Source organism: Gallinula chloropus (assembly GCF_964237585.1).
Source record: "Gallinula chloropus genome assembly, chromosome: 7".
In the NCBI taxonomy this organism is placed as follows: Eukaryota; Metazoa; Chordata; class Aves; order Gruiformes; family Rallidae; genus Gallinula; species Gallinula chloropus.
Genome location: NC_140092.1, coordinates 23,775,808 through 23,789,910, shown reverse-complemented (window position 1 = coordinate 23,789,910; position 14,103 = coordinate 23,775,808). Strand labels below are relative to the sequence as shown.

The 14,103-nt window shown below is 44.6% G+C and overlaps 1 protein-coding gene across 1 annotated transcript in view; it reads right to left on the bottom strand.

Annotated features, from left to right (window-relative positions):
• Nucleotides 1-14,103, bottom strand: part of MXD4 (MAX dimerization protein 4) — a 36,224-nt gene that overhangs the window by 1,135 nt on the left and 20,986 nt on the right. The window contains exons 4-5 of the mRNA XM_084266845.1: nt 4,491-4,605; nt 1,304-1,463 (exon numbers count right to left, since the gene is read on the bottom strand). Of these exons, the coding sequence (XP_084122971.1) occupies nt 1,304-1,463; nt 4,491-4,605 (275 nt within the window). The remainder of the gene's footprint in view (nt 1-1,303; nt 1,464-4,490; nt 4,606-14,103) is intronic.

The window sequence follows — 14,103 nt, the reverse complement described above, 5'->3', positions numbered from 1 at the left end:
AGAGCCAGCCTGTGCTGACCATGCCTGCTCAGGCACAGGAAAACTCCCAGCGAGGAAGCAAGAAATGATGACAGACAGCTCAGAGAGCTCCTTCCTACATGAGACCCAAATTCAGGGAACACTTGGCAACAGTTACACAGAAAATATTTTAAAATTTCACAATAAATGATGTGGAAATGATGTGGAATTAACTTATTCATACAAATGAATCAAGACCAGTAGGATTTTTTTACCCTCCAATAAGAAGATATTATGCCAGCCTTACCAATAAATATACTAACCCTCTGGAACATTAAACAGTAATGGTTTAAAAAACTGGCAAAACCACATGCGGTGTAAGTAGCCTTACAAAAATACACCCAGTATCAGTAGTTTCAAAATTGATTAGAAAAAACGATGGTTCAACCCCCTCCCTCACTAATGAACCCACAGGCAAACTTAATCTTCTCCATGAGCTTAATCCTAGGGACAACAATTAGAATCTCAAGCAACCATTCAGTAATAGCCTGAACCGGGCTGGAAATCAACACCCTAGCTATTATCCCCCTCATTTCAAAATCCCACCACCCATGAGCCACCGAAGCAGCAATCAAATACTTCCTAGTCCAAGCAGTTGCATCCACACTACTACTATTCTCCAGCACAATCAACGCCTGACATACAGGTCAATGAAACATTACACAATTAACCCAACCAACAGCCTCCTTGCTACTAACAACAGCAATCTCAATAAAACCAGGTCTAGTACCATTCCACTTCTGATTCCCAGAAGTGCTTCAAGGCTCATCCCCTGTCACTGCATTTCTCCTGTCCACAATAATAAAACTCCCCCCAATCACCATCCTACTACTAGTATCCCACTCACTCAACCCAACTTTACTAACCACACTAACTATCCTCTCAGCCGCCCTAGGAGGCTGAACAGGATTAAACCAGACCCAACTGTGAAAGATCCTAGCCTTTTCATCCACTTCCCACTTAGGATGGATCACCATTATCCTAATTTACAATCCCAAACTAGCTCTGTTAACTTTCTACCTTTACTGCCTAATAACTATCCCCATCTTCCTCACCATCAACACAGCCAAAACCCTTAAACTAACAATAATAACCTCATGAGCATTTTTTAAAGAATGTAAAGAAGATGCAGCAGGTTTTTATTCCGCAAATTGCATCATGGAACTATTTGGTCTGGCTTTTGATGAAAGCCTGATTTTAATTGTAAATAGTGTTTGCTTGCTTCCCTACTTCCCTTTTCCTTCCTGCTCCTGCACCTCCCCTTGGGAAGCCCCCGTTCAATTACCTTGTTCAGAGTCAGTGGATATTGTTGATCCCATACTGTCAGTGCGGATACGCTCCATGCCCTGCACAGATAGCTGCTCCAATCGGCGCTTGAGGTAGCGGTGTTCCCGCTGTAATTGTTCTTTAATATTTAGAGCTTTTCGGTCCTGTTCTTCCAATTTCTTAAAGGGAGAGAAAGATGGTAAGCCAATGGGTTTTACTGACATTAATACAGAAGCAAGATAAGATTTTTCTTGTCAACAGCAATTATAAAGCAATTTAGATATTTTTATTGATTAAATATTAAATTTAAAATGTTCATTTTTGTGTTACCATTTTATAGAGTTCAGTAAAATTTAAGCAGGCTGGGCCACACTTAAATTTGTTTCACAATAAGACACACAGATACAGAGGGGGAGCGGGATAAATCCCTCCGAGACTCTTGCCCCTGGCAGAAGTTCCTCAGCTAAAGCTGAATTACTGTTGCCTTGGTCGTGGGGAATATTTAAATCATTTTGTCAGGCAAAACTGGCATCATCTTTGATAACGAGAGCACCGCTCAGGTTTCAGTCAGAACATAAAGCCTCCTTAGGTGAAATAAGAGACTTATCACCACAAAGGAACCACCACCAGCCTCCTGAATGCTCTCCCTCCTACCACAGGCCATGGAAACTTTTACCATTTAAAAAGCTTCATTAAGACCAAGCAGTGTTAATTATATACAGTAGGAGGAATTTACTAACAATTCTCTTTATTCTTGCCTTCCCCCGCCCCACCTTCCCCTCCCTCCCCCCTATTTGTTCTGCAGAGCAAATATGGTAATTCTATGATAATGTCCTACAAAATCAGTGGCATTGATCCAAAGCTTCCCAGCAGACAGCCTGTGAAAGGATCCTTCCACACATCTACGAGAAATCTCCCCTCTGCCTGAATGAAGGTATTAATTCTGGAAATAAAAAGAATGTTTCCCACCCGGTAAAATGTGCTGCACTGCCAGTCCAAATGTGGTACCAGACACAGGACCTTTCCCGATCTTAACTGAACCCTCTTCCAAATCACTGATCCCCATTTAAAATAATCTGACTATATAATCAGCGAAGAAAGCGTAATGAGCGCGAGGGGATCAAAAGCAGGAAGGGCACATGAATCAGAACACCCTGTGTTATCTAAAAAAAGGAAACTAACGGATGCAGTGAAGTGCAGGTTGCAGCATTAAAGGCGTTTATCAGAAAGACTGAATTTCCCAGCTAGCCGCGTTCACATGGCCGCGGAGATGCAGGAGATGCGCAAGGAGCTAATGCAGCTGCTGAGGATTCCTCCCTACCGTCTGAATGAACTGGTTTCCTGAGGAAAGGAGGGTGGGACAGCGCACAGCAAACCACAAGCAAAATCATTTCAGAGATTTTGCCGTCCCAATGCAAGCCCGAAAGCAAAAGTATTGCTTTGAAAAGGTAAGTGGCACTATTGAACCAGGCAGCTTCCCGGCTGAAGGACATGTAACTTCTGCAGCCTGGCTCAGGTCAAGCCTCCTCCAGCCAACACACTGCCTGGATACATCTCACACCAGGATACACCATGTTTTAAAATAGGAAGAGGGGTTGGTACATCCAGGAGCACAAAACAAACCAAGTGTGCCTGATTGATCAGATTTCCTTTTCCTATCTTTTCCTGGCCGCAATCCCAAACGCTAACAACTATTTTCGGAATGAACTCAGTGATTCATAACCAGGAGACTCAAACCCATCCAATCTTTCAGGGCAAGTTTAACTCTGAGGGGGTGTGCGTGTGAAACGTTCAAACCCAGTGACGGTATTAGAAACGGCAGAGCGGCACCGGCACGGTCTGGCACTGCAGCGGGGACACAGCTGACCCGACACAGAGGAGCAGTAAAGTGGCAGCCCGGTTAGGGCCGGTCCAGTTAAAATCTTAAAAAGAAAACTAAACCTCAGTCTCAGTTTTCAGCAAATGAGTGCCTGGTACCCTGCACAGGAGACTCGGAAAGAATCTGTTCCTGGCTTTTTTTATCAGCAGCTGAAACGGTAACTACATGGCTAATCTCTCACACTTGCCACTTGTAAAAACAGTTTTTCAATGTGTACGCATAAGCCCGTGAGAGGGGGGCAGGCCAAGACAAAAACCACATGCGGTGCCTTTCACACGTCTTAGCCTGAGTTATAAACAAGAGGCCAAAATCTCAAATGGTGAAAAACAGGGGCTGCCCAGCTGGAGTAAATGTGCTTACAAGAGCTGAAGAAGTAGCTCAGTGAACTTGTTCATAAGAATGGTTCTGCTTAAAATAATCTTTAATTCCTCATACGAATTACACCACTTTCTGCTGCTGCAGTGAATCTTAATGCTGTACAACAGCAGGCTGTTCTCCCAACATATTGCAAGATTACTGGCAGTGTTCAACCTTTCCTGACACTTTTCTTGACCCTTTTCCCTACAGCACTAAAAAAACCCAAAAAACCAAAAAAACAAGTCCTGGGTGCAGCAGCACAAACCTGCTCTGAACCTTGTCTCTGCACATAACCCCATTCCCACAGCACTCCAACAGCAGGAGTGAAAGTGTTTTTGGAGGAGGCCTGAGGAGCCATTTCCTTTGAATTATCTGTGCAAATGTACAACCTGAATCACAGGTGACATTCTGGGTGTTTTTTTGTTTTAAACTGTTACCCCCATGAAATATGCAAGGGAGTAGCAACTAACAGGAGATTGTATTTTGGTTTTGGTTTCTTTCAAATTGCTGTTGAACACTCCAGGATCCAGTCATCAAGATGAGGGATAAGAGTTACTAGGAGCTATAACCCCACTGACCCCATTAGGTCTTTCGATTGTGAATGGCTCTGGCTTTCTACACTGCAATGAATACAGTGCAATGTTACCTAGCTCACTCCTAAAAAATTAAGTATGTTCATCAAAGAACAGCTTGGATAAGTTTTGATTTTTTAATAAGAGTGTAAACCATTAGTAACTAAGTAGAAATCACAAAATCACTGGTTTATACACCTGAGACCACCGGGTAAACTGCAAAGCACAAAACCTTGATCCGTGGCTGAAATCTTGCAACTAACAAAGGCCAAAATATCCAGAAGATCAGACACACGGGTATGGACTCTGTGCAAAAACCAGCTTCCCCTCTGTGGATAGATACACGTTCTGGAAGATTCTGTGTCAGAAGGAATGAAAATAAGGATGATGTTTTTTACCTTGATATGCATCTTCGCCCTTTTCAACAGACTTAGAGTGGTGTGTCTGGTGCTGTCGGGCCCGAGCGGCACGAGCTGTTTTAGCTGTTCCAAATATAGCCGGAGTTTAGCCCGCCTGCAACGAGACAAAACACAGCGCGCTGTAGTGGGGTTGCACCCGAGCAGCACATCCTATATGCAAACACCATCTGCGTGCAGGATCTCTGCAGAACTCGACTCAACGGTGGCTTCCTCTCCCCTCCCTCTGGCAAGGTTTCAGACCGAAAGGTCACTTGAAACGCAGTAATGCCGCTTGGCACATGCAGAGAGGAGTCTCATACCTATATTGCAAAGCGGTTTGCTCAGGCTGGTCAGTCCCATCCTAACGAAGGGGGAGTACGCTCAGAGATCTGGGAAGTCCGGGCTGAATCCAGGGCTGGGTAAGGAAGAAAAACTGGGACGTCACTCCAACCCAGTGAATTGTGCAGGCAGAGAGGGAGCGGTGGGAGGCAGCAGGGAGGTTGCAGACCCCGACTCCCCTCTCCCTCCGCATTTGCCCTTCCTGATGCAGTCAGACACACTCCTGCTGTGCGTGGCAAAGGCACCCAGGCAGCTACGCACAGCTCTGAGCTGCTTCCTGCCATTTTTTTTATCCATGTGTTGTAAGAGGAAGGTCCCAATCCCCCTTCTCCTCCCATGTGCTGACCCACAGATCCCCTGAGAAGAAGACATTCCCCCTCTCACTGCACAGCCAGGACAACCTTTACTATAAACACACAAGAGAAAATGCTTCCAGCCATACTGGGTCCTGCTTTCTCCATTATTCCTTTCCAAGTAGCACTCAACTCCCTCTCCTGTACTAACAACATCAAATCCATCCGTGAAAAGAGGATAAACAAAGGGATATTTCTACAGATACGTGGTTTCCAAACATTTTGGCTGTCTGAGAGAGGCTGGCAATACAACAGCCCATGAAACAGCTGCTTCAGCTATCCAAAACAAGGCAGTGGCAAAGCAGCATCAGTGCACCAGTGTTGTTTCTGTGGTTAAAACCAAAAGAAAATCCCTCCTGGTCCTAGTGCACAATTCTCCAACAGGAACCCACGGGAAATCACCTTTTGGTTTTCTGATGAGATAGAAATGGATGCAGGAGCACTGACACGAGCAACATCTCTAACATCTTCCTTTCTGCCAGCCTGTTACAGATTGAACAAAGCGATGACCTGAGGCATGCCTACATCCCCCACAAAGCAGTAATCATCAGTGGAGCAGGTCACAAGTGGGAGATGAATAATCATCTTTTCCGAATCTGCTCTTTGCTGCACGAAGGAAACAAGCTTTGCAGGAAATTTAAGGCTCCTGGTCAGGAATGAACTTTGTTTTGAACAAGCAGATCAGAACAAGAATTCAGCGTCAGTGTTTGAAATGCAGCTGAAGAGAACTTAATATGCGCCAAATGACAAATTACATACGTGTAATTGGAATGATTAGTGTAATGTGAAAGCAGCTCGAGAATTAATGGGGAAAAAACCCAAAGCAAAATAAAATCTAATTAAAATACGGTACTGTAATGACTACACACTCACAGCGTTCAGTTCGGGCTGCCTAGAAATCAGCAATGTATGAGGCAGGAATTCAAAAAGCATTTCTATAAAATTTTAATTCTTTCTTCAAGCCACTTGGGGAAGAAAGAAATAATAGTGAAAATGTGATTCTCCAGGGAAAACTGGTGACAGATTCTTGTTTAGGTCTGCAGATTGTTTTTAAATACAAGGCTGTAAATGTAACCATCTATATGCTTTTATTTAAACAATAACTACAAAGACTGAGGCAAATATTCACACAAGTAGCCCCATCAGATTGCAGAGCACCTCTCTGGCTGCGAATTTAAACTAGAGTCTAACGTAAGGAGACCCCCCAAAGGTGAAATGCCAGAATTCGGGACTATTGGTATTTATACAGAAAATCCTAATCTGGTGAATTTTTATTTCTGTGTCTGTAATCTCTAACAACTATCTGGCTGGTTTGGTGTTTTAAATAAATAAATACTTTCAGGGACTGAATTAAATGAATCTTTTTAGGGTTTAAAATGGCCTGTAAACACACACGCCATCATCTGCGTCACTCAGCACAACTTGGATGCAACTGTATTTAGACAGCTGACAAGAAAGAGGGGACTGAAGATAAGGAGGATGTGGTAAGGAAGAGGACAAGAATAGCATCCAAGTAGTAAATGGAGTTAAATACCTTGAAATGGAACTATCAATATAAGCACAGTAATTAAAAGTCTGATAAGGAATATACAGAGCTGTTGATCTGAGATCTACTTAGTATTAATCCTGGAAAACATTAATGAAGCCAGACTGCATACTCAATTTATCTGCCTCCATTACTATCTGAAGAAAGTCTGCTTACCGCAGGGAGAAAATAAGGATTCAGTGCACTCCCTTGCCATCGGCTGGGGAGGTTACAGAAGCGCAGCTGAGATCCAGAGGGCACGGCTGTGTGTCTCTTTAAAGTACTAATTCTTTTAAGTTATCTGCCAGCCAGGTAAAGCAGGACTTTGGAGTAAAGTGCCATGAAGAACATGGGTCTGAAGCTACGAAGAGTATTTTTAGCTATCACTGAGAAGAGGTAAAAAGAGCTAAGTATTAAAAAAGAAAAAAGCTTTAAGGCGTTCTCAGCACTAGCAACTGGTAACACTAAATGTAACCAATACCCTTACTACTAAAAGATCTGCTCTAACTTAACTTCTTTTTTTGAAGGGACTTTTTCTTTCATTTAGTTACTCAGCACCTATGAATCCATTAAAGACTTCAAAGCTTTACATAGATCTTTACAAAAATGCAGGCATGTTTCTGTGGCTAATTCAAATACTGTAGCAGAACAGCGCAATCGACGGCAAAGACGGTGAATGCAAGAAAAAGAACACCAGCCTGCCACAACCCCTGTGGGACCGGAGTAAATATCCCACAGTTTTCATCTTGCACATCTGAGAAAAAACTGCAAGAATGTAAGAAAACATTTCAGGCATGTTATGTTAAGAGATCACACCAGCAGGAACAGGGGACTGAAGCTTCACAGCAGAGAAGTTGTCGCGTACAGACTCTGCCAGCACTACTGCCTCTCTTTTTCTGCAGGGACCTGACAGTTTCTGTGGTTCCTCAGCTGACGGTGACCGCCGGAGGAGGGAAAGGCACCCACAGAGGTAATCGCAGCCGGAGCTGCTTTGTGTTTTGCAGCTCATGCCTTAAATTCCACCTAGAAAATAAGCAAAATAGCAGCCTGGTCTCAGAGCAACGGGGTTAACGATGAAATGTGCATGAAGTGTGGTTGAAGTTTGGGTAATTACGCTCTGCTCCAGCTTCAATACCCAACTGTTACACCCTCACTCACAGAAAGCGTGGTGTCAGGCCAGGACACCGGTGCCTGCAGAAGTGGGCACTTTTCTCACCTCATGTGGATGCACAGAAATATCCCCCTCGTCACTGCTACTGAATTTAACAGGGAAGGTATCAAGCTAAAAAAAGCCATCCAAAATCCTAATCCTCAAACCTGCAGCTCTCCGTTTCGGGTACGGCCCTGTGCGCAGAAAAAAGGCGCATGGGTGACCTGTCAGATTCACCGTGTTTTCCTTATCCAGAAGACAAAGGGGTTTCAAGTGTTCAAGAGTTCAGTGTTTCCCCATAGGGGAGCTGACAATGCAACCCTATAAATCTGCATTATGGCTCTTGTAATGCATAATAGAAACTAATTACTAAGCTCACAGACTCGGTCAGCGTTCCACAGCGGTCGGGTGGTTCATCACATTCACATAAAGGAGAATCTAACTTGTTGACAGCTAATGTAACAACGAGGTAACGTAACAACAAAGACACCACCAGCTCAAATTCCCTTGAACTGGTTCTGAATACGTGAAAGCTGTGATGGGCAATACTGGCGGGTACTTCAGAAGCAGGGACAAAATGAACCCTGGAGCCCCACGTCTTGGAGGGACAAAGCAGCAACACAGTGTCATTAAGAATTTCCCTGCGGTATGAGAACATCCATTTGAAGACCGCTCACTAACTCTGGTCCTCAGAGCCTTGCTCCAATGCTTGCTGCTCAGCTTGCTCCAGTGCTCAGCTATGAGGAGGCAGGAGCAAAAAGCCTATTGTTCACACTGGATAATCTTCATTCCCAGGAAACTGCAGCAATTCCACATGAAATTCCTACAACTACTTGATGAGTTGCAATGAGGACAACATATTTTTCAGTAGGGCATTTCCTCAAGGTCTCAGTCCACAACATCTCCAGATTAGAAGAGTGACTCTCACACACACCCATCTGCAAACTGGCTCTAGAAGAGAAAGAGCAACTCTCCATATCAGCAGAGTCTGTCATCCCGTGGGAAGTCCCAGAACAGCTCTGGTCCACACCCACTCACTCCCACTAGCAGGTTGCCCAGTCAAGACATGAGACTCTCTTGGCCATAATGGTGGGCATCTTACGGCTGCAGCATCTCCCACTGACGAACAGCAAGGATCTGGAAGGCCAAGACCTGGACAAAAAGCCACTCAATGTCTGTATTACCATATTGTATGCTTTTAATTCCCCTTCCTGCTGGCTGTAGCAGAAGTTGGCTGGGTTAGACAGGGTGTTGTTACCGCTACACCCACAGCCCAACGTACCTCTTGTACCGTAACAGATCACTGAAGCACGTATGGGCATGAAACAATGCTTGCCTCACAAGAAGGCCCCAACTGTGCTTTCTGCAAGATACTTTAATGCTAAAAACATGTGCGTGGCTGAACATGTGTCTGTATTTCAGATGTCCCAAATTCAGTCTACTAAACTAGCTGTCTGTACAGGAGGTTGACATACGCTAGAATCAACTGCTAAATATACTTGCTTGGTGATGTTCTGAAAAGCGAAGGACACTACAGATCACACACTCAAATGACATGGGAAGTGCAATCATCACAAGTCGCACTAGTGAGAACAATAGATATATGTGAAATTGATGCAAAAAGTCAAAATCCATCATTCTGCACGTTAACCATTTCAGCGCCGAAACCCACCCTCAGACCCTGTCGCAAGGCAAGTTCAGTATAAATCCAACACAAACAAAACACCCACTTCAAAGAATACAAACCTATTGTAAATAAATCTAGAGGAAGACAGAGTTACCGAAGCATTTCAAAGCCCTTCGGTCGTGTTTCACACTTTTTTCCACACTCAAGCCTATGCCAGTCCTGGTTCTGTGCAATGAAGTTAATACACAAAGGTTTAAATATAGAGCAGCTACTAAATTTTTCATTGTTGCATAATGACTGCGTAATCTGGCTTAATAACATACATAAGATAAAGTCAGAGAAGAATCTCTGTACCAAAAATTCACTTCTGGAGTCAAATGTTCTCCAGGTACACTGTGAACCAAAGCGATCCGGGCTGAGCTCACAGCTCTGGGTCAGACCGCTGCGGTGAACTAATGGCTGTGTTTTGTCCATAAAGAAAAGTGATTTTATCTCTCTACAGACATGAAATTCAGCATAAAATATAGAAGTGCGCTAACTGCAACCCTAAGACGCTTGTGTTTTTACAGGAAGACTCTTCACAGTTGTATTTATGAGATGCAAATACCTGCGCACCGGGCGCACTCAAGTTGTAGACAGAATCAGCAAACACAGAAGCTCGGGATCCGTTGTGACAAGCACTGGTCAGGATGAATACAGGCAGCATCATCACTTGTAAACTTATCATTACTTCAGAGGCTTTAAGAAAGGCAGACCAGCAGTAAAAAATTCCCCATTGCAACTTCAGGGTTCACCTGCCCGAATGTAAAACCTCTGTAAAATCAGAGGGGAACTCTGCCCGTCTTCTGACTCCAGCATCAGCCCTTTCTTACTAGAGCTTGACACAGCAAGTCAAGATCTCTTACGGGCTTCAGCTCTTCTTATTTTGTGCACAGTCAGACACTGGAGCACTGACAGATTCCTGCTGCAAATGGTTTTAACGGTACCAGGGCCACACATACAGTGCAGGTAATGGGGTATTTACATACCCCACTCTGCTCAGTAGAAGCTGGTACTTCTGCAAAGAGCATCCTTGCCTCATTCTTCCTTAAGCTGAAACTTTTCTTCAAGTTCATGTCAGTAATTATGTATTTACAGCTCTACAATACTTCTATAAGGTACCAAAGACAATCCTGTACTAGTTAGAATACATTTGTTTACAAAAGCATTTGAAGAGATTATATATAAATTTCCATAGTAGAAATTTGATTAGATAAAAATGGTTCTATAGAAACCTGTTTATTAATGGTCCAGAAAAATTTAGCATATCTTTAGCAAAATATCAGCAAAGTATTAAATGCAATGGAAGACAACAACTCTGTCTCTTCCAAATTGATTTCAGTCAGAAACACTTGCAATACTTTCTGCTCTACAAAGGATACCTGAAATACATTGTTTATTCCAAAAGAGGCTCTAGCTCCTACTTGCACTGCACAATCTGTTTCAACCACACAACAAATTTGCTTTAGTGAAAAGGAAAGAAAACCTCTTAGTACTAAAGCACTGTACCATGGCGAGGCACCCAGCGTGCCGACTGCTTGGAGCTGGGTGAACACTTGCTAACAGCCGAGCGCCCCGGCGGGAGAAGAGAAGACTCGGCAGCGCCCTCCCAGCAAACCTCTTGGCTTTTTAGCATCCAAGAAAAGCTGAGCCAAACACCAGCATTCTGCAAAAGAGGAGTTGTGGGGCTTTTTCCACATTAAGAACGAAGTCACAAAGTTTGTGCTGTGGGTGAAGACTCACCCAAGGATTGTTCCTCATGGCATTCTCTGCCCGTGCCTAACACCTAAACTCTGCAGCAAAGCCTGGCAAAGCAAGCTGTGGGTGCCTAACTGCAGAGACTGTTAGTGAATTAAAAGCAGCAGCCCCACAACCCGAGCCACCGCCTGCTTTATCCGCTTTTGTATTAACTATGTTTCATCCTCTAGATGCATTTTCAGTCTGCTGAATACTTTTACGCATCTGTTTTGCTAAATTAAAACCAGGCAGACAGCTGGTGGGCACAGGGTACCTCTGAAGTATCCCAACACAAGACATCAGCTGCTTACAAGGGCAATGGCTGCATCCTACCATCAGTGCCTTCAGAGAGCCCGTCCTGCTGTGACCTTGGTCTTCTGTAAGTTTTCACATGAATACTGCTCTGAAGCGCCTGGTGCTGTTCTAACACTGAGGACAACAGAAGAAAACCTCTGCTTCCTATTTCAACATTCTGTGCATCTCACCACACCGGAACACACTGAAGTTCTCTATTTCTCTGTATATAAACGTACACTGCAGCACTCACAGTGCTTTTCATTTACTTTCACTTTGTGCCACTTCAGACCACTTGTTAAGCCCAGGCACCACACTTCAACTTTGGTGTTTTGCCTCCCAAAGGTCACAGCTTGCTTGCCTTTTACAGCACATGCACAAAACTAGAACTTACTCCTACACCTTTCCGCAGACCTAAGTGGAGGAAGTATCTGCAGTGCCACAAACATCCATTTTGGGCCAGCTAAGCCTCCTGGCAGCAGCGTGCCACAGCAGCTGGGATGCACCTGGGACCAGGTCAGTACTGTCTGGTCTTAGATGGAGATCTGCTGGCCTCACAGTGAGGGGATGCCTGGCAAACCTTGCTGCCCATATTGTCCTCCCTTTTTTCCCCATCCCTCCAGCAGCTCCCTGCTGAGTGCAATGACAGCTGCCTATCCTAAATTACAAGCATGTCCATCACATTTCTTCATCTCTCAAAAACACCTACAAGACAACTTCCATGCTCCTTGAGCTCCAGTTTCCACCAAGAGTGATATCTGGTGGCCCAAGTACTGCTGTAAGCCAGGGGCAGCAGCAAAGATGGGCAAATGACTGCAACTCCTGCTGCTTGCTTTGGGCTGGAATCACCCTGTAAAGCAACCTGGACACCACCTGCATAAGACCCCCCAACCGCACAGCCTCAGAAGCTGGTGGCTGGTCAGATCACCCACATCTGTCCCTTCAGGAGTGCATCTGACTGCAGGAGCAGACAGCCAGACCGAGGAGGGTTCCAGAGGCATGTAGATGTAAAAGCCTTGTGGCATGTTAGTGGCTGTTTCCGTGCTTTTCCTCAACCTTACCACACTCCAGTTCTCCTCCTACCGCAGAGAGCAAGTACAAGGTGTGTCACAGGCATCTCCCCTGCCAGTGCCACCCCACCACACGCTCACCCACGTGCCTAAACTGCCTGCAGACAAACGCAGCAAGAGGCAAAAGCAAAACGCAGCGGCTGGTTTCCAGCCAGGCCTTTTCCTTCACCAGCTCAGAGAAGCACTTCTGCAAAGCAGTGCGCAGGCAGGACCGTGTCGGCAGGACCCTGGAGCAGGTGGGACACCAGCAGCTCTGACTGGTATCAGTTTTAACTGCTGGGGAACTGCAGCCTCAGGCTCGGCAGTACTGCAAGCTGCAGGACTGATATCTGACCACCCACATCTCCTCCGTGTTTTTTTCCAGGCTCCTCCCTGCAGCCAGGCTTCGCTTCACAGCTTTCCCCAAGCCATCCCCGTCTTAACTGCTCTTATTTGAAGAGCAGCCATGAAAGGTTTAACAGCCCTTCATTGTCTGGGGTCTTGGCGATAAGCAATGGCAACACACAGAAATTTAAGATGTGCTTCACAGGAAACGTCAATAGGAATGTACAAGCCATACAGGGATTCCCAAAAGCATCACAAGCAAACGTAAGGCCAGCTGGATACCATTTGTCTTTCCTGGGTGGTGACCATCTCAAATTTACATGTATAGGATTCTCCATCCTTTGACCAGAGGCAGTAAAATCTCTGACCATCCAAGAACGTGAGGCAACAGAAACCAGACATTATGGAAAGAGTTGAAATCCCCTGCAGTAAGGTTTTACCCTTATGGGTAAATCCTTGTATGGATTTCTTTTCCTCTGCTAAAAAAAAAAAAGGAGATTCCAACCTATATTTAGCATTTCAGCTTTCAGGTTGTGCTCATCTATGAAAAAGGGTTTTCTGTATTTTAAACCTTCAATGTCAGACAAATAGGAACAGTTCTTACACCTGTAGAAAAGGAATTTCTGTTTCAGGCGTCTTCTGTTTTTAGCCCTGTTATCTACTGATTATCTTTAACATTTACCTCTCAAAACGCTTTTAAGCAGTAGGAAGAGAGGCGTTACCAACTAGAAGTATTAGCTCAGCTTCACACAGTACCTACCTAATGCAGGCAGATGAACAACAGTGCCATGCAGGGAAACACACAAGTGATGGAAACACCACTGTGCACACTTGTATACAGAATCCACAAAAACTCACCAACCACGCTTTTAATAAACTTCCTTAATACTTCATTCATCCAGCCTTCCACCCATTTGTTTCACACATTAAAACACACACGTTGCAACTTAGTAGTCCTCCTAAATTAGACCTCTCAAACCCATCTGTCTTACTGGCACTCTACTTTCTTAGATTACACTGCAGGGAGACTTACGGTTTGAAGTTTGTCTGGTACCTCAGAACAGCGACAGACCCAATTAGATAAGGGAAGTGCCACTGCACTACAAGCAGTTTGAACTCCCACTTGGACGTGACAGGGAGGTCCACACATGCTTA